The sequence below is a fragment of the Narcine bancroftii genome, chromosome 2 (genome assembly GCF_036971445.1).
Source record: "Narcine bancroftii isolate sNarBan1 chromosome 2, sNarBan1.hap1, whole genome shotgun sequence".
Lineage (NCBI taxonomy): Eukaryota > Metazoa > Chordata > Chondrichthyes > Torpediniformes > Narcinidae > Narcine > Narcine bancroftii.
Window position 1 is genome coordinate 206,985,015 of NC_091470.1, and position 21,547 is coordinate 207,006,561.

A 21,547-nucleotide genomic window follows, 5' to 3' on the forward strand; every position below is an offset into this window, starting at 1 on the left:
TTTGATAAAAATCTGATAGATATCTTAATTGTGCTGCTCTATAATAATACTTAAAGTTTGGTAGTTGTAAACCTCCTTGTTTGTACCATTCTGTTAATTTATCTAGTGCTATCCTCGGTTTTCCCCCTTTCCAATTTCCTTATTATTTTCTTTAGCTCCTTGAAGAATTTCTCTGTTAGGTGAATTGATAATGATTGAAATAGGTATTGTATCCTTGGGAAGATGTTCATTTTAATATAGTTTATCCTTCCTATCAGTGTTAGTGGTAAGTCTTTCCAGTGCTCTAAATCGTCTTGTAATTTTTTCATTAATGACTGATAATTTAGTTTATATAGATGGCCTAGATTATTATTTAGTTGTATACCTAGGTATCAAATTGCTTGTGTTTGCCATCTAAATGGTGATTCTTTCTTAAACTTTGTGAAATCCGCAATATTCATTGGCATTGCTTCACTTTTATTTGCGTTGATCTTGTACCCCGACACTTCTCCATTTTCCTACAATTTCTTATGTAATTCTTTCAATGATATTTCTGGTTCTGTTAAGTATATTATAACATCATCTGCAAATAGAATGATTTTATATTCCTTCTCTTTTATTTTTATCCCTCTTATTTTATTTTCTGTTCTTATCAGTTCTGCTAGTGGTTCTATAGCTAATGCGAATAGTGAGGGAGATAGTGGACATCCCTGCCTTGTTGATCTGCTTAAGTTAAATTGTTTTGATATATATCCATTTACTGTCACTTTCGCCATTGGTCCCTTATATAATGCTTTAATGCAATTAATATATTTCTCTGGTAGGTTGAATTTTTGTAGTACTTTGAATAAATAATTCCATTCTACTCTGTCAAAGGCTTTCTCTGCGTCTAAAGCAACTGCTACTGTTGGGAGTTTTTTTCTTTGTACTGCATAGATTAAGTTAATGAATTTACAGATATTTTCCATTGTTTGTCTTTTTTTAATAAATCCAGTTTGGTCTAGTTTTACTATTTTTGGTACACAGTCGGCCAATCTGTTTGCTAATAGTTTAGCTATTATCTTATAATCTGTGTTAAGTAGAGATATTGGTCTATACGATGCTGTTAGTGGATCTTTCCCCATCTTTGGTATTACTGTAATTATTGCTGTTTTGCATGAATCTGGTATGTTTTGTGTTTTTTTAATCTGGTTGATTACTTCCAGGAGAGGAGGAATTAATAAGTCTTTAAATGTTTTATAGAATTCTATTGGGAGTCCATCCTCTCCCAGTGTTTTATTGTTTGGTAGTTTTTTTAATATCTCCTGTATTTCTTCTATTTCAAATGGTTTTATTAATTTATTTTGCTCCTCTATTTGTAATTTCAGTAGTTCAATTTTAGTTAGAAATTCATCTATTTTGTCTTCTTTCCCTTCATTTTCAGTTTTATATAGTTGTTCGTAGAATTCCCTGAAGTTTTTGTTGATCTCCGTTGGGTTATATGTAATTTGATTGTCCTTTTTCCTTGATGCCAATACCGTTCTTTTAGTTTGTTCTGTCTTAAGCTGCCACGCTAGTATTTTGTGCATTTTTTCTCCTAGCTCATAATATTTCTGTTTTGTCCTCATTATGTTGTTCTCCGCCTTATATGTTTGTAGTGTTTCATATTTTATTTTCTTGTCTGTCAATTCTCTTCTTTTGTTATTTCCCTTTCCAACTGTTCTATTTCTCGATTGTAGTCCTTCTTCATCTTGGTTACATAACTTATTATTTGTCCTCTGATGAATGCTTTCATTGTGTCCCATAGTATAAATTTATTTTTCACTGATTCCGTATTTATTTCAAAGTACATTTTAATTTGTCGCTTAATGAATTCTCTAAAATCCTGTCTTTTAAGTAGTATGGAGTTTAATCTCCATCTATTTATTCTTGGTGGGATGTCCTCTAGCTCTATTGCCAATACAATCTAGCTTTATATACTCTTAACTCTTCCTTGAATGTGGGCTGATAACAGGAATAGGTCAATCCTTGAGTATTTTTTATGTCTACCTGAATAATATGAATATTCCTTTTCCTTTGGTTGTTGTTTCCTCCATATATCCAAAAGTTGCATTTCCTACATTGATTTAATTATAAATTTGGTTACTTTGTTCTTTCTGTTAGTCTTTTTTCCAGTTTTATCCATGTTTGTGTCCAAATTAAGGTTAAAATCCCCTCCTATTAGTATATTCCCTTGTGTATCTGCGATCTTCAAAAAGACATCTTGCATAAATTTTTGATCTTCTTCATTAGGTACATTGAGTAAATTCCAAAATTCTGAATGTATCTGACATTTTATCATTACATACCTCCCTACTGGATCTATTATTTCCTCTTCTATTTTGATTGGCACATTTTAATTGATTAATATAGCTACTCCTCTGACTTTTGAATTATATGATGCTGCTATTACATGTCCTATCCAATCTCTCTTTAATTTCTTGTGTTCCACTTCAGTTAAATGTGTTTCTTGCACGAATGCTATATCAATTTTTTTCTTTTTTCAGTAAATTTAACAGTTTCTTCCTTTTGATTTGGTTATGTATTCCATTAATATTTAAAGTCATATAGTTCAACATGGCCATTTCATACTTTGTTTATCTTTCCTTTCCATTTCCTCATCACCACCTTCCCTTCTTATCCATTTCTGTTTTCTTTTTTTGAACATATTGTAAGACAACATTTCTAAAACATAAAATATTTCCACTATTCCTATATCTAAAATTCCTTTAACCCCAATAGTCCCTCCCTTCTCTGAGTTGCCCTTTGTCTCTTGTCGGGCAACCATATCTCCCCTCTCCATTTGGATTTGCGAATCCGCTCACAAGCATCAACTGATTTCGCAGTGACTGTTATTTTTCCCCACCCAGCCCCCCCAGAAAAGATTTTAATCTTCATATATAACAAAGCTCACTCTCTTAATTCTCTCCTTACTTCCTTTCTTCTCTTTCTTTCCCTCTTAGTTCTTACTTATACTTTATTCTTCTTTTTTATATATAGTTTGTTGTCATTTTTGTTCTTTTTACATCTCTTTATCTCTGTCTGTTTTGTAGGTGTTCTGCAAATTTTTGTGCTTTTTCTGGATCCAAGAAAAGTTTGCTTTGCTGCCCCGGGATAACTATTTTAAGCTCCGCTGGATATTTTAACAAAAATTTATCACCTTTTTTCCATAGGGTTGATTTTGCTGTGTTAAACTCCTTCCTCTTCTTCAGGAGTTCAAAACTTATGTCTGGATAGAAAAAAAAAATTGACCTTTGTATTCCAGTGGTTTTTTTGTCTTCTCTTATTTTTTTCATTTCCTTCTCCAATATATTTTCTCTTGTCATATATCTTAGGAATTTTACTAGAATGGATCTTGGTTTTTGTTGTGGTTGTGATTTAAGGGCTAATGTTCTGTGTGCCCTTTCTATTTCCATTCCTTCCTGTAATTCTGGCATTCCTAGGACCCTGAGGATCCATTTTCTTATAAATGCTTTCATATTTTTGCCTTCTTCATCTTCCTTAAGGCCCACTATCTTTATATTGTTTCTTCTATTATAGTTTTCCATTATATCTATCTTCTGAGTTAACAGCTCCTGTGTTTCTTTAACTTTTTTATCAGATTCTTCTAATTTCTTTTTTACATCATCTACTTCCATTTCTATGGCTGTTTCTCATTCTTCCACCTTGTCTACTCTTTTTCCTATTTCTGTCATGACCATCTCTAATCTATTCACTTTTTCTTCTGTACCTTTTATTCTTTTTATTTCACTGAATTCTTGTGTCAGCCTTTCTTTTAATGTTTCCATATATTCTTTAAATTTTTTTTTATCCATGTACTGTCCCTTCCCTTCATCTTCCATTTCTCTGTGTAGAGTTTGATGTTCTCCCTCCTCTTCTTCTGAGTCCACTCCAGGATCTGTGTCCTTTGTCTCTTCTGATTTTCTTGTTGGGTTGTTTATTTTATTTTGTTGGGTATTTTTGTTTTTATTTTTATTAAAGGAGTCTTGGTGTTGGTCGTCTTCCTCTGGGTTGGTTATCTGTTGTTTCTCTGATTTGCTATTTTTATTCTCTTCCTTCTTGTTCCCGTTATTTTCTATGTTTTCCTGTTGAGAGTCTTGCTGTCGTGTTATACTTGTCTGTTTCAGCTGTGGAGATTTACTCCTCAGCTGGTCCCCCCTCCTGTCGGTGTTGTTTTTGTCTTGTGCATCACACATGCGCGAGGATTCACGCATGCGCGGTTGCGCACTTTTGTTTGGCTCCGAGAGCCATTTTTGTAGTTCTGAGTTTGGGGTTTCCACTGACCTCAGGGAGCGGGCTTCTCTCTCTACAGCGGGCCTCCTCATACAGGTAAGGCCTTCATCTTTCTCTTCCGACGTCTTTTCTTCTTCTTTCCTTCCCATTGTTTTTGGTTTTTGGGGGAAGTCACATGATGGAGTAGTGACCGGTAAGAAAATACCAGCCCTCTCCAGAACAGTTAAAAAAATAAATAAAAAGCAAAGCTACAAACACAGAAACCATAACAAATTAAAAATAAAAGTGTGGAGAAAATGGCAGCAAAGAAAGAAAAACCAAAAACATCACTAAGTTGATGTTGATTTGGAATTTTGGCACTGTACTGTCTCTCTCCATGATTATGGCATCCGAATTTTTTAATGTCAATCTTCTACCTTGCTGAGGCTTTAGAATTTATCGCTTTTTCTTTATTGTTCGATTCTATTGTACCATTATGTTTGTTCTATTGTACTTTTGAATTTCTACATATGATCATTGTGGTAACTTTTACTAGTTTTGTGGCACTTTTCATAACTGTATTGTTCATTTTTTTATTTGATAAATATCAATAAAAATACTTTAAAAAGGGAAAAAAGGAAAGGATTCATTAGATCATCCAACTTAACCCACCAGCGGGTTCACGCCAGGGGCAATGTTTAAATCTGTTATATGTTCAGATTTAAGTGTGTTTACAATTTTTAAAAAAATTAAATTTTGTAATGTGGATTTGGATCCACTGCTGTTTGTAACGATTTTTTATGTTCTCCCTGTGGCATGTTTGGGTTTTCTCTGGGTGCTCTGGATTTCTCCCACTCTCCAATAATGTATTTGGGTGGCACGGGCTCATGGGCGAAAGGGTCTATTACTGTGCTGTATCTCTAAAATTAAATATATTTAAAAATTGAAACTTCTGGTATTTCCTGCTCCATAGGATAGTGGATGCCAGATCATTAGGTCTAATTAAGGTGAAGATAAAAATGCATTTACCAGATTGAAGAGTTAAAAGCTGTTACAGAAGAGAAGTGGATATCTCAGTTTACAGCAGGATATGGATGCAAATCAGTTGGAAAGATGGACCAAAACTGGCAAATGAAATTTAACTCTTATTGTGAATTGTGCAGAACAGGAGTGGCTAACCTTTTAATTTTAAATTCAAACATACAGCACAGTAACAGGTCATTTCAGTTCATGAGTTTGTGCCGCCCAATTAACCACATCCCAGGTACATACTCATGGGCTGAAATGGTCTGTAACCATGCTGTATGTCCAAATTAAAAATTAAAAGGTTGGCGACACCTTGTGTGGAGCATTGTCATAGCTTACAACACCATATCGAAAGAATATTGAGTTGGTTGAAAAGTGACAGATGAGTTAACTCCCGATCAGTGTGAGGTGATGCATTTGGGAAGGTAAAGAACATGGTTAATGGTAGGATTTGAACAGTGTGGAAGAACAGAGGGACCTTGGGGTCCAAATCCATACATCTCTCAAAGTTGTTGAGCAGTTAAGGAGGCTTATGGTATGTTAAGGGACTGAATTCAAGAATCATGAGGTAATGTTGCAGCTCTATAAAACTCTGGTTACACCACACTTGGAGTATCACTAAAAACCCTCCAACTCCCACAATTTCTCAGTCTCTGTCACAACTGTTCCCAAGATGAGGTCTTAACAGTCCAGAGCTTCTGAAATATCTGCCTTCCACAAACGTGACATCCCCTCCACCACCACCACCAACTCAGCCCTCACCCACTTCTCCTTCATTTCCCACACATCTGTCCCGAGACACAACAAACATAGAATCCCCCGCATCCTCACCCCATCAGCCTCAGCAAGCCACACATCATCTGCAGGAATTTCTGTTATTTACTTCAGGATCCCACCTCCAGACATATTTCTCCTGCTCTTCATCTCTCAACCTTCTGCAGAGACCATTCCCTACACGATTCCTTTGTGCACTTGACCCTACCCAGGCTGGGAATGTTGCCCTATGCCCTGTGCCCGAAGAAGGTGCAACACATTTCCATATCTCATAACAGTCCATGGCTCTAAACATTTGTACATCCAGAGGGCTCATTTACTACATCTAGTGTTCTCTTTGTGGCATTCTCCACATCGGAGTCTGGGAGATCATGCAGCAGCTCCTTCCTGCAACCAACCATTTCAATTCTGGGTCACATTCCAACACACACGTCTGTGCGTGGCCTTAAATACTGTCACACCCTGACCACCCGCAGATTGAAGAAAAAGCATCTTATGTTCTGTCTGGGAACCCTCCAGCCACATGGCATGAACATTGACTTCACTGCTTTCCACTAAACCTGCTCCTCTGCCCCCTTTTCTTATTTTTCCAGTTCTTTCACCCACCCAGGCAACCATTCTCTACCCCCCATTACTACTGTCCCCTCTTTTCTCCACCTATCCTCTCCTGCCTTTGCCACCCTCTTCCCCCTCCTACTCTTATGTTTGGATGCTTGCCGGCATTTTCTCATAACTTGATGAAGCGCTCAAGCCCGAAATGCCCGAAATATAAAGGACATTGTTTGACCTGCTGAGCTTCTCTAGGATTATGTTAAATTCTCATCATCTCATTACAAGAAATATGTGGAAGCTATGGATGGGGCACGTGCACAGTAGATTTTCCAGGATGTTGCCTGGATTAGAGAACATGTCTTTAGAGGCAAGGTTGTCAGAGCCAGGGCCTTTATTTATGGAGCAGAGAGGATGAGAGGTGTCTTAATAGAGGTCTACAAGATTATAAGAAGCAGAGCTGGGGTGGACAGTCAGCACCTTTTTCATTGGGTGGGCTGGCAAACTCCAGAAAACATCTGTTTACGGTGAGAGGAGGAATATTTTAAAAACACAGAGCGGTGGGGGTGTGGAATGCATTGCCGGGGGGGAGGGGGGGTGTCTAATAGGGACATTTAAAAGACAGACTCGTAGATGACAGGAAAATAGAGGGTTATATGTGTGTGGTATGTGACAGTATATAGAAATATTTCTGGGAGATAAATTGGGAAAGGTTTGTTAGAGTAGGTCACATGCAAACACTTTAAAACAGATCTTATTTGAAATACTGGAGCTATGCTAGACATAGTGGTTTTTCACACCTTTTCGCAATAGCTTTTATGGATGTATTAGAAGAGGCGATGGTAACACATACACTCCTGGAAACTTTCTCTACTGCGATAATAACATAATACTTAAAAAAGATTGAGTTCCTCTAAAACCATCATCTTATTTACCAATTTATTTGTCAAATGTAGACAATAAGATAGCAGCAAAAATTTTAGCTAACAGGTTGATGAATTTTCTACCAAAACTGATACATATGGACCAGACAGTTTTTTGAAAAAGAGAAAATCTGCAGATAGTGTAACTAGGTTACTTAGTATAATACACTTAGCACAAAAGAGGGGAGATTTAGGAGTGGCAGTGGCTTTGGACACAGAAAAAGCATTTGATAGATTAGCGTGGGACTTTTTGTTTAAGGTGTTTGAGATATTTGGGATGGGTGTCTGGTGTTTATAAATTGGTTAAAGCTTTATATAATAATCCTAAGGCTAATGTTGTTATAAATGGAAAGTTTTCCAGATTGATTCCTTTGACTAGATCATCTGCATTATTTATTTTTGTGATTGAACCTCTTGCAGAGCTGATCCAGATATTAAAGAAGATTATAAAATTAATTCATTTGCTGATGATGTTTTGATTTATTTAACAGAGCCAATAGGTTCACTACATAAATTATATTTGAGATTGCAGGATTATGGCAAGATCATGGGTTATGAAATAAATTGGCATAATAGTGAAGTTATGTCTCTTACTAAAGGGGTTACTGAATTACAATGGCCAATGATGGGATAAAATATTCAGGTATATAGGTAGATAATAAATTAGAGATTTCCTGGCTGTTTTCGTCAAACCAGTCCTTGTTTTTCCTGGAGGAGAAACCCAGTACCTCTTCAGTGGATTGCAGTATGGTAGTCTTCAACTGATCCCAGAGGGTTTCAGGGGACGGGTCCGTGAGGCGGGTTGCATCGTCGAGCTTTGCTTTGAGGTTTGCCTGGAAGTTTCCTCTCGCTTCGTCTGACTGCAGGTTTCCAACATTGAACCTCTTTCTGGGGGCTTTACTGTTCCTGGGCTTTGGCTTGAAGTGAAGGTTGAGCTTGCAGCGAACCAGATGGTGGTCAGTGTGGCATTCCGCGCTAGGCATGACCCTGGTGTGGAGCACATCTCGTTTGTCACTTTCTCGCACCAGGATGTAGTCCAGGAGGTGCCAGTGTTTGGATCGGGGATGCATCCAGGTGGTCTTAAGGCTGTCCCTCTGCTGAAAAAGGGTGTTTGTAATGACAAGCCGCTGTTCTGCGCAGAGCTCCAACAGGAGGCGCCCATTGTCGTTGCACTTGCCGACGCCATGCTTGCCCAGGATTCCTGGCCAGGTTTCTGAGTCTTTGCCGACACGAGCGTTGAAGTCGCCCAGGATGACAACCTTGTCGGCTGTAGGGGTGCGTTGGATGAGGTTGCGCAGGTCGGTGAAGAACTTGTCCTTTTCTGCTGGTTCCGCCTAGAGGGTTGGAGCATAGACACTGATGAGGGTGATGCGACGCTTGTTTTGAAGGGGGAGTCGCATGGACATGATTCGGTCCGAGAGGTCTGTCGGAAGGTTTTCGAGTTTGGAGGCAATGAAGCTCTTGACCATGAAGCCTACACCAGATAAGCATCGTTCATCCGAAGGCTTGCCAGACCAGTAGAGTGTGTAGCCCGCGCCGCGTTCTTGGAGGCTGCCTACATCTGCCAGGCGGACATCACTGAGAGCGGCTATGTCGATGTCAAGTCTGTGGAGTTCATGTGCAATGAGGGCAGACCGACGTTCAGGTCAGTGGCTGTCAGCCTTGTCTAGCATGGTTCTGATGTTCCAGCATGCTAGCTTGAGTTTGTGAGCATCTTTTGAGGGGGAGGACATGGAGGGGGAGGACGTGGAGGGGGAGGACGTGGACCTGTCCTCGGGCCTGCGCAAAGGAGCTTTTAGGTGGAGTGCAGTGCGCGCAGTACTGGCCCCACCCTTTACACCCATGGTTCGTGTGCCGTGGCCGAGCAAGCTGGGACATGGCAGCGAGGTCCTTGGGTCGTAGGTTTTATATCGGAGTGGCCTTCTCCTATGCAGGTTTCTTACCTGGGCTGGAGGGGCCTGCCTCCCCTCCTAGGTCGGTCCATACTGCCCGGACCGGGGCCGAGGCCGCCGCAGCTCACCCTGTGCCCAGACTGGGGCCGCCACCTCCCACTCTCTGCCCGGATCGGGGCCTCCACCTGCCTCACTCGACCAAGGCCGGGGCCGCCGTCTCCCCCTTGCTCCTGCCCGGATCGGGGCCGCCGCCGCCTACTCTTCGCCCGGACCGGGGCCGGGGCCGCTGCTGCTCTCTCTGTGCCCAGACTGGGGCCGCTGCCTCCCACTCTCTGCCCGGATCAGGGCCTCCACCTGCCTCACTCGACCGAGGCCGGGGCCGCCGTCTCCCCCTTGCTCCTGCCCGGATCGGGGCTGCCGCCGCCTACCCTTCGCCCGGAGCTGCTGGCAAAGAAGCGAGCTGCCCACCAGGCTCACCTTACAAAGCCGTCCTGTCCAGAGAAGAAACAAGCCTTCCGTCGCGCATGCAGCCATCTTCAGCGCAAACTCCGGGAGATCCAAAATGAGTGGTGGACTAGCCTCGCCAAACGAACCCAGCTCAGCGCGGACATTGGCGACTTCAGGGGTTTCTACGAGGCTCTAAAGGCTGTGTACGGCCCCTCACCCCAAGTCCAAAGCCCACTGCACAGCTCAGACGGCAAAGTCCTCCTCAGCGAAAAGATCTCCATCCTCAACCGATGGTCAGAACACTTCCAATCTCTTTTCAGTGCCAACCGCTCAGTCCAAGATTCCGCCTTGCTCCAGCTCCCTCAACAGCCCCTAAGGCTAGAGCTGGATGAGGTCCTCACCCTGGATGAGACATATAAGGCAATCGAACAACTGAAAAGTGGCAAAGCAGCAGGTATGGATGGAATCCCCCCAGAGGTCTGGAAGGCTGGCGGCAAAACTCTGCATGACAAACTGCATGAGTTTTTCAAGCTTTGTTGGGACCAAGGAAAACTGCCTCAGGATCTTCGTGATGCCACCATCATCACCCTGTACAAAAACAAAGACGAGAAATCAGACTGCTCAAACTACAGGGGAATCACGCTGCTCTCCATTGCAGGCAAAATCTTCGCTAGGATTCTACTAAATAGAATAATACCTAGTGTCGCCGAGAATATTCTCCCAGAATCACAGTGCGGCTTTCGCGCAAACAGAGGAACTACTGACATGGTCTTTGCCCTCAGACAGCTCCAAGAAAAGTGCAGAGAACAAAACAAAAGACTCTACATCACCTTTGTTGACCTCACCAAAGCCTTCGACACCGTGAGCAGGAAAGGGCTTTGGCAAATACTAGAGCGCATCGGATGTCCCCCAAAGTTCCTCAACATGATTATCCAACTGCACGAAAACCAACAAGGTCGGGTCAGATACAGCAATGAGCTCTCTGAACCCTTCTCCATTAACAATGGCGTGAAGCAAGGCTGTGTTCTCGCACCAACCCTCTTTTCAATCTTCTTCAGCATGATGCTGAACCAAGCCATGAAAGACCCCAACAATGAAGACGCTGTTTACATCCGGTACCGCACGGATGGCAGTCTCTTCAATGTGAGGCGCCTGCAAGCTCACACCAAGACACAAGAGAAACTTGTCCGTGAACTACTCTTTGCAGACGATGCCGCTTTAGTTGCCCATTCAGAGCCAGCTCTTCAGCGCTTGACGTCCTGCTTTGCGGAAACTGCCAAAATGTTTGGCCTGGAAGTCAGCCTGAAGAAAACTGAGGTCCTCCATCAGCCAGCTCCCCACCATGACTACCAGCCCCCCCACATCTTCATCGGGCACACAAAACTCAAAACGGTCAACCAGTTTACCTATTTCGGCTGCACGTTTTCATCAGATGCAAGGATCGACAATGAGATAGACAACAGACTCGCCAAGGCAAATAGCGCCTTTGGAAGACTACACAAAAGAGTCTGGAAAAACAACCAACTGAAAAACCTCACAAAGATAAGCGTATACAGAGCCGTTGTCATACCCACACTCCTGTTCGGCTCCGAATCATGGGTCCTCTACCGGCATCACCTACGGCTCCTAGAACGCTTCCACCAGCGTTGTCTCCGCTCCATCCTCAACATCCATTGGAGCGCTTTCATCCCTAACGTCGAAGTACTCGAGATGGCAGAGGTTTACAGCATCGAGTCCACGCTGCTGAAGATCCAGCTGCGCTGGGTGGGTCACGTCTCCAGAATGGAGGACCATCGCCTTCCCAAGATCGTGTTATATGGCGAGCTCTCCACTGGCCACCGTGACAGAGGTGCACCAAAGAAAAGGTACAAGGACTGCCTAAAGAAATCTCTTGGTGCCTGCCACATTGACCACCGCCAGTGGGCTGATATCGCCTCAAACCGTGCATCTTGGCGCCTCACAGTTTGGCAGGCAGCAACCTCCTTTGTAGAAGACCGCAGAGCCCACCTCACTGACAAAAGGCAAAAGAGGAAAAACCCAACACCCAACCCCAACCAACCAATTTTCCCCTGCAGCCGCTGCAACCGTGTCTGCCTGTCCCGCATCGGACTTGTCAGCCACAAACGAGCCTGCAGCTGACATGGACTTTTACCCCCTCCATAAATCTTCGTCCGCGAAGCCAAGCAAAGAAATTAGAGATTGTATATAAATCTTTACTCAAGAAAATCAGTGAGGACTTAAATAAATGGAAGATGTAGCCAATTACACTATTAGGTAGGGTTAATTGTGTAAAATTGAATATATTTGCTAGGGTACAATATTTATTCTAAACATTGCCAATAATGATATTGCAAAAGTTTTTTCAAGAATAAATACATCAGAAATTTTCTTTGGAAGGGTAAGACATCAAGAATTTCTTTAGATAAATTGAGTTGGAAATTGGAGTTTTAAGGTTTCCAATTAACAAATTTGAAAAATTATTATTATTCAGCTCAATTGAGATTTTCAACTTATTTCTTTGATAAGGGAGAAAAACCAGAATGCATTAAAATGAAATTGATAAAATAGGAGAGAGGAAATAGGAAGATTTTATATGTAAGTGGGAATCAAAATAATGATCTGGGGAGAGGGAAGCATCTTGTTGAAACATTTGATTAACATTTGGAATAAAGTAAATTATGAAACTGGAACAAGGAGTGCTGTCTGGCCTAAAATGCTTTGGATGCAAAACCAACTTATTCCATTTTCAATGGATAATCAATTTTAAAATATTATGTTTCAGAAAGAAATTAGATGTGTAGATTACTATCTAGGAAGGAACTTAATGACTCAATTAAAAAATAAATATGAGATACAATTAATACCATTTTTATTACTATCAACTATGGACTTATTTAAGAGATAAACTGCGTCCAACAATGTTATTACTGAAATATGATGATGTAGTAGATATGTTAAGACATTTATTTTGGCTATGCATACATTATTGCAGAAGGGAACTATTAAACAAGGGATTCATGGGTCCAGACATCGATCGGAGACAGATTTAAATGTTAATATTGATTAAATGAACTGATCAGAGTTTTGACAGGACAGTATAACAAATACTATGTTAGATAATGGTTCATTCAATAAAATTTCTTACATCAACTATATCTTACTCCACTAAAGCTCAATAAATTGAAGTCAGATTTATCTGGTCAATGTTTTAGATGTGGTCAGGAGATAGGTACTTTTTTAATACACCGCTTGGTCCTGCTTGAAAGTGAGGCATTTTGGTCAAATATGGAGATTTATTTAGAATGGTTTATAGAAATTAAATTTCCACAAACTTCAATGTTATTTTAGTTAGGCAATTTTAAAGGAAAAAGACTAAAACTATCTATATAGCAAAAACAATTTGTAAAGATTGGCTTAGCAAAAACAAGAAAATGTAATAGTAGTGACATGGAAATCACATCCCCATTTGGGTTTGGAATGCAGAAATACATAGTTGTGCTCCTTTGGAGGAGATCACTTATCATTTGAGAAATAGGTATAAAGTATTTTTGAAAACTTGGCACCCGTACTTAAGAATTGAAGGAATCAATTTATACACCCCTTCAGTAAGCCTCGAACTTCATTAACCACCTTGAAAGTATTAAAAGTTATACACAATTAATTCTGTGCAGTGAGGGGGTACTTCCAGCAGGCCCAGACAGTAGGCCCGGAAAGCTCCAAAATCCGGCAAATGGGGACCAGCGGTTAGGGGGGGTGGCCGAGAGAATGGCGGTTGGGGGAGACTGCCGGGCAGCCAAGGGACCATGGTTGGGAAATGGCCGAGGGACTGGCGGTTGGGGGAGACTACTGGGTGGTCGAGGGACCACGGTTGGGAGACGGCCGAGGGACTGGCAGTTCGGGGAGACGGCCGAGGGACTGGCGGTTAGGGTAGGTGGCTAGGTTGCTGAAGGACCAGCAGTTGGGGGGAGACAGCAGAGGGACTGACGGTTGGGGAGACTGCTGGGCAGCCAAGGGACGGTGGTTGGGAGATGGCCGAGGGACTGGCAGTTGGGGGAGACAGCCGGGCGGCCGAGGGACCGCGGTTGGGGGAGATTGCCGAGGGACCAGAGGTTGGGGAAGGCAGGTGAGGGGCCAGGAGTTTGGGGAGGCAGCCGAGGGACCGTTGGTTGGGGGAGATGGCCGGGTGACTGGAAGTGGGTGGGGAGTGGATACGGCAGCACAATTTGGGTGGGCTTTCCAAAATCTGGAAAAATCCAAAATTCGGAACACACAAATTTGGGGACACCAAGGGTTGCGGATAAAGGATTGTGTACCTGTAATGAAATATTATATAAGTGAAGGAAGATTTGTTGAGGAAGACTTAGAAAATTTTCCAGAGAATAGATCTTTTGAATTGCAATTGCAATTGCAGAAATTGAGGGTGCAAGAAGGGAGAAACATATATTTGGGTTCACGTGTAGTTTGGCTCATACCCCACGAATTTTTCCCAAACCATTTTCGAATACTGTGTCATAACGTTTTAAAAATGGAGCCAGTTTGGGGTCTGTGGTTTGCTGCAGATGTTCATCCTGCTTCTCTTTGTTCTTTTGGCTGATTATCTTCCCTATTTTTGCCAATCCAGCTGAAGGTTGCTTAACCAATTGCGACCAAGCAATGCTGGCCCCTCGGTGTCCACGATATAGAGTTTGTATATGACCTACTCTTAAAAAAAATCCTGCCACAATTTATCTACTTTAAAACATATCTATATGCAATATAAAAATAACAATCTATCACAATAAGGATTGGATATCCATGGTAATAAAGGGGCTATCAAGTTCATGGAACTGGAATTTGTTTAAAGTGATGCTGGATGTTGGTGAGAGGGGACTAGATCAGGGAGAACAAAACAGAGTCAAGGTATGCAGAGACCAATTCGGAAGGACAAGAGCTCGCGGACTGTGTTTGTGCATCTTGCGTTGTAGGTAGAAACAGGTGGTACGGGGTTGAGAAACAATAACGTTGGAAGCTGTGCCAGGGAAGTGACTGGAAGTGATGAGTTCAGAGATGGTGATACAGTGGGTTGATGAGTTCTGGTGGAATCCTGTTGGAGGGGTAAATAGGAGGTGTTTGAGAGTTGTCGTCAGGCTTCAGCCAGATAGAGGTCAGTGTGCCAGACCACGATAGCACCACCCTTGTCTGCAGGTTTGATGGTGAGGTTCGGATTGGTGCGGAGAGAATGAAGGGCCAGGCATTCTGAGGGAGTGAGATTGGAAGTGAGGGGAGTAGTGAAGTTGATATGGTTGATATCACAGCGGCAGCTGGAAATATAAAGGTCAAGAGCAGGTGGAAGATCAGGAACAAGATGTCCAGGAGGAGGAAGATGGTTTAAAGAGGATGGAGAATGCTGGTAGTAGAACATGGAGACGGAGCCAACAGAAGAAGAGGAAGGAGAAAGGGGCAGGAGCACAGGCTCATAGGTAGGAGGTGACAGGGAGATCCAGATGGGAGGGGGAAGAGGGAAGGGATGGGGAGAGGGCAACTGTCTCATGGGAGAGGGAAGGGGGTGGGGAGAGAACAGGTTTTCTGGACCTGCAGGAAAAGGGAAGAAATGGCTTTTCATTCGGCTTTTAATCTGCTCCGTACCGAGGCCGACGGTGGAAAGGCCTCTGTCCCACCAGATACTCCGTCAGCAGAGATCTCATCGGGGGCATGAGGGGGTGGGGTTGGGACAGCGGATTCCATCCCTGCCCTGGATCTTCCCTCCGTCCGTCGCTCGCCCTCCTCCCCAAGGCAGCACCTGGTCCACCTCAGGGCAGCGCGGCTCCAACAAGGACTGAGCCCGCGTACTGGCACTCAGAATCTCCCGGGTCGCCCGAGGCAGTCTCCTCCGTGGACCGGTCCGTTGCTGTGACGTCAATACGCACACACATTCGAGACGGAGCCGTCGCGGTTCAAGGCGGCCGCAAGCCGGGAGGAGGAGCGAAGAGAGATGTTAATCAGAGGAGCGGCAGCGTCCGGGTGCTTCCATGAGAGGTTTGCAACCGCTTTGCTCTCCGGCTGGTGGGAAGTGGAGGCCGCCGCGGCCTTCTAACATCGTCCAGTTCGGGCCCCGCTTCCCCGTGGGAATTGGCCGCTGCGCCAGGAGGCGGGTGAACGGCTCGGCCCTGGTAGGAAGGGCTCGCTCGGGCGGGCGGGGGTGGCCCTGCAAGGTGGAAGAGCTCAGGGTAACAGGTCACAAGTGGGAAACACACATAAGCATACTGGAGAACTCAGCCGGTGTCGCAGCGTCCAAAGGAGGTACAGATATATCACCGACATTTCGGGCCTGAGCCTTTAGAAACATAGAAAACCTACAGCACAATACAGGCCCTTAGGACCACAACTTTGTGTCGAACGTGTACCTAGAAATTACTAGGCTTATCCATAGCCCTCTTATTTTTCTACGCTCCTTGAACCTATCCAAAAGTCCCTATTGTATCTTCTTCCACTATTGTTGCCAGCAACCCATTCAACACGCTCACCATTCTCTACTTAAAAAACGTACCCTGGACCATCTCCCCAGCACCTTAAACCTTGTGACAAAAATTTCAGCTTTGGGAAAAAGCCTCTGACTATCACACAATCAATGCCTGTCATCACTTTATTCCTTCTTCAAGGAATAATCAAAGAACAGGAAGTTGTCAGAATAAAGGCTGAAGATTGGCAGGGGGACGAATCTGTCAACAAAAGGTCTTAACTGAATATGATAAAAGGAGACGTGATAATTGGTTTTGGATCTGTGAAAGGAAACCGAAAAGGAGAGAGCAAGGGACGGAGCTGGGGGAAGGCGATGGGGAAGAAGGCTGGGGGTTAATGGAGAAGTCGATCTGGTTGGAGAGCGCCCTGATGGAAGATGAGCTGTTGATTCTCCATTTTACGGGTGGTCTCATTCTGACCATGCATGACTCCACTGACAGAAATATCAGCAAGTGAATGGAATCAAGAATTGAAATGGGTGGCCATTGAGAGATCCATAATATTGTGGCAGACAGAGCAGAGGTGCTCAACAAAGCCTGCAACCAGTCTCTGATGTAAAGGAGACCACAGCGGGAGCATCGGATGCTGTAGATGACTCCTACAGATTCACAAGTGAAATATTGCTTCACTTGCAAGGACTATTTGTGGGCCCGAGTGGTGGTGAGGGCACAAACGGAGCATCTCTTACCGTCACAATGATAGGTGCAAAGGGGGTCATTGATAGCGAGGGAGGAGTGACAAGGGAGTCACGGAGAGAGTAGTGGACAAGGGAGTCACGGAGGGAGTAGTGGACAAGGGAGTCATGGAGGGAAGGGTCCCTGCGGAAGGAGGAGAGGGGAATACAGTTTTTGTCTAGTGATGGGATCACATAGTAGGTGGTGGAAATGGTGGAGGAGGACACAAGTGAACACAGGTGGGAGGGTAAAAGAGAAAAACTGTTGGGTCGAGAGTGGAAAACAGTAACTCTCTGATAGGAGTGGGAATGCTGTCTGATTGAGAGGGCCCAGGCAGAATACAAGGTGCTGTTCCTCCAATTTACAGGTGGCCTCGTTTCGGCGCCTTCCCCCACCCCCACCTCTGATGCATGCCTGTTTTTGCTTATACCTGAGGAAGGGCTCAGGTGGGAAATGTTGGTCATAAAAACACACAGAAATGCTGGAGGAACTCAGTTGATCTTGCAGTGTTCATAGGAGGTAAAGATTATTACTGTTGTTTCAGTCTTGGGCCCTTCAAGAAATAAGTTCTCCTTTATTTCCCATGGATGCTGCATGACCTGCTGAGTTTATCCAGCAGTTTATCTCACCCTCAGCATCTGCAGATTTCCTTGTTTAACTCCATTGGTTCCACTTGCCAATCGCACTCTCCCTGTCAGTTAGCCTAGCGAATTGAGAAATGCATGCAGATGGATTTGAAGCTGATTGGCTTTCCAAACATTGTTGGGACTGAGATTAAAAACAGATAATGAACCAAATTTAATTCTCAGTAAATAAAGCCCTCTCTAGAGGAACACAAAAACTACAGATGCTGAAATTTTGAGTGAACAATGGGAAGCTGCATTCAAGGCCAACATTTCAAGTTGGGACCCTTTACAAAACTCTCATTACCTTTATGTTTCAATGAACTTCTTGGCTGAATTAGCACCTATGAAGTCTCAACTTTCTGACTGAGGTGGGAATACAGCTAATAGCTGACCACAGAGATCAAAGTGACCTGTTCTACCTTGCTGCCTTTCTTTGAATAATGATGTGGCTACACTTGTTTTGCAGAGTGATAAAAGCAGAGTTATGGATGGGAATCAAAGGCAACATTAGCACCAGTCACGTCAGCGAAGAGGAGATGCTTGCGTGTTTTACTTCTGAGAAGAGATTACAAGCCACAGTGAAATTCACACCCCCAAATAAGAGTGTTAAGGATCACTGACTAAGGAATTTTGGCCAGTTGCTCAGAGAGAGTCACTGAGGGAAACACAAGCACATCCTCTGAGAGGCTTTGATGAACTAAATAGGAGTGAAGCCAAATAATTTATTTTCCACATCGCTGAAGGAGTGAGCAAATATTTGCCTATTAAAATTCCTCTCACTTGAAGTGTCACCGGCAAATGGACACAGGGGAGAGGCCCTTCTCCTGCTTTGAGGGTGGCAAGGGGTTCATCCAATTTTCTAACCTGAAGACTAACAAGCAAATCCACACCAGGGAGAGGTCCTTCTCTTGTCCTGAGTGCTTGAACAATTTTCTATTCCAGACTGAAATTTGTGCTTCAGGATTAGCTGTACTTGAAAGTTGTTGGGTGAACATGGAGCATGCACTGTGTTCTTTCCACTGATAGTTTAATGCATCGAGAGAACATCCTAACTGAAGCCTTGTCACTCAGCTGCTGTGAGCGAAGGGGACCACTCTGCCTTCTGAAATGAGTACCCACCAACGTGGCCACAACGGGAGAGAGGCCGTTCACCCATTCAGATTGCGGAAAGGGCTTCATTAGGTCCTCTCACCTTGAAACCCACCAGCGGGGCCACTTGGTGAACCACTGGCAGGTTCACATTGACAAGTGGCCCTTCACCTCCCCCGAGTGTGGCAAGATGTTTACCCAGTCCTCTAGCGTGAAGACCTACCGGCGGATCCACATCAGGGAGAGGTCCTTCATCTGTCACGACTGTGGCAAGGGGTTCACCCAGTCCACTCACCTGAAAACCCACCAGCGAATCCACACCAAGGAGAGGCCCTTCACCTGCCCTGAGTGCGGCAGCAGTTTCAATGTGTTCTCTAACCTGAACACCCACCGACGTATCCACACCAGGGAGAAGCCCTTCACTTGCCCTGAGTGCGGCAAGGGGTTCACCCAGTCCTCTCACCTGAAGTCCCACCGGCGGGTCCATACTGGGGAGAGGCCCTTCTCCTGCCCCGAGTGTGGCAAGGGCTTCACCCAGTCCTCTCACTTGAAGACCCATCGGCGGATCCACACCGGTGAGAGGCCCTTCACCTGCCCTGAGTGCGGCAGCGGGTTCAATGTGTTCTCTCATCTGAAGACCCACCAACGGATCCACACCAGGGAGAGGCCCTTCACCTGCCCTGAGTGCGGCAAGCGGTTCACACAGTCCTCTGCCCTGAAGACCCACCAGCAGATCCACACCAGGGAGCGGCCCTTCACCTGCCCTGAGTGTGGCAAGGGGTTCACCCAATCCTCTAACCTGAAGACCCACAGGCGGGTCCACACCAGGGAGAGGTCTTTCACCTGCCCTGAATGTGGCAAAGGGTTCAGTCGATCATCGGACTTGCTGACCCACCGGCTTGTTCACACTGGTGAGTGGCCCTTCACCTGCCCTGAGTGCGACAAGGGGTTCAGTAGATCATCAGACCTGTTGACCCACCGGCGGATCCACACTGGGGAGAAGCCCTTCACCTGCTCTGAGTGTGGCAAGGGGTTCACCCAGTCCTCTAACTTGAAGAGCCACCGGCAGATCCACACCAGGGAGAGGTCTTTCACCTGTCCTGAGTGCAACAAGGGGTTCAGTCGATATTCGGACTTGCTGACCCACCAGCTTGTTCACACTGGTGAATGGCCCTTTACCTGCCCTGAGTGCCACAAGGGGTTCAGTAAATCATCGGACCTGTTGACTCACCGACGGATCCACACCAGGGAGAAGACCTTCACGTGCTCTGAGTGTGGCAAAAGCTTCACCCAGTCCTCTAACCTGAAGACCCACCAGCAGATTCACACCAGGGAGAGGTCTTTCACCTATCCTAGTGGAGCAAGCGGTTCAGCCGATCATCAGACTTGCTGACCCATTTGCTTGTTCACACTGGTGAATGGCCCTTCACCTGCCATGATTGCAACAAGGGGTTCAGTAGATTGTCGGACCTGTTGACCGACCAACGGATCCACACCGGGGAGAAGCCCTTCATCTGCCCTGAGTGTGGCAAGGGATTCACACACTTCTCTAGTCTGAAATCCCATCAGCGGATCCACGCCGCGGGAGGCCTTTCACCTGCTCCGAGTACACCTGTGGTTTCAATTGATCGTCGGACTTGCTGACTCACCAGTGTGCTCACACTGGCGAGAGGCCCTTCAGATGTGGGAAACATCTTCTTAGGGAAAATTGTACCATTTCAGTTAAACAGGTTAATTGTCCCTTTGTCAATTTCTCTGGTCATATTAATTCTATTAAACTGAAGTCTTTTCCAATCTGTTCCAATTTTTATTTCTAAGTTCTTTTTAATTTACTTGATTCAATTGTAACTTCTTGTATAAGGCAAGAAAAATGTCCCTGGTTGAATAAAGTCTGTCTTCAAAAATCTGAAAGGAATGCTGGTTTGGCGTGTCCTAATTTTGGATTTTATTACTGGGCAGTCAATATACGTCATTTGATTTCTTTTGTGGCAATTTGATAAAGAGTTGAACGCCCCACAAGGGTAGAAATGGGATTAAATTATACTAAAGGATCTATCCTTTTTGGCAATTCTTGGATCTTCTTTATATAAATTTACTGACAACCTGATCAGTTAAACAGAGTTTGAAAATATGGGCACAATTTCAAAGGGTTTTTGGATTTCAGTTTAGCCCAATATGATCTTTTCCAACCTTCTTTGCAAGACGCAGCTTTTAATGAGTGGCATAGATTGGGTATGAAATATTTTAAAGACCTTTTTATTGACATCAATTTTGCATCCTTTGAACAATTGGTTGTAAAATTAATCAAAAGTTCATTGTTTTAGATATTTACAAATGAGGCATTTTGTTCAATCCCAGATTCCTAATTTTCCTGAATTTCCCAAGGTGAATATTCTTGATACATTTTTTGAACCACAACCTCCTTAATATCTCTTATTTACGACAAAAGTAGCTAATTTAAGACAAGCCTTTGTTAATTAAAATTAAGAATGCTGGAGCAACATTTGAATGTGTTAATGTCCAATGAGGTGTGGAATGTTATTCTTACACTGATTAACACGACATCCTTTTGTGCACAGAATAGTCTGTTTCAATTTAAAGGGACTCATAGAGCATTTCTGTTTAAAATTAACTCTCTTGTTTTTTTCTGGACATAAATCCTCAATGTGACAAATGTAAAACAGTTGATTCCTCTTTAATTCACATGTTCTAGATCTGCACCAGTTTAGAAAAAAATTGGAGGTTTTTGAAACTCTTTTGGTTATTTTTAAATTAAAATTAGAACCTAACCCTAATAGCTCTTTCCGGAATACTCTTTGACGATGATGTTAGACTCACTT

The 21,547-nt window shown here is 43.8% G+C and overlaps 1 protein-coding gene across 1 annotated transcript; it reads left to right on the top strand.

Annotated features, from left to right (window-relative positions):
* Positions 1 to 15,635: 15,635 nt before the first annotated feature.
* On the top strand, positions 15,636 to 20,197 carry LOC138755028 (zinc finger protein 235-like). Its single transcript, XM_069920193.1, has 2 exons — positions 15,636 to 15,835; positions 18,085 to 20,197. The coding sequence occupies exon 2, from the start codon at positions 18,898 to 18,900 to the stop codon at positions 20,098 to 20,100; it is 1,203 nt and encodes a 400-aa protein (XP_069776294.1). The 5' UTR covers positions 15,636 to 15,835; positions 18,085 to 18,897; the 3' UTR covers positions 20,101 to 20,197.
* The last annotated feature ends 1,350 nt before the right edge of the window (positions 20,198 to 21,547 follow it).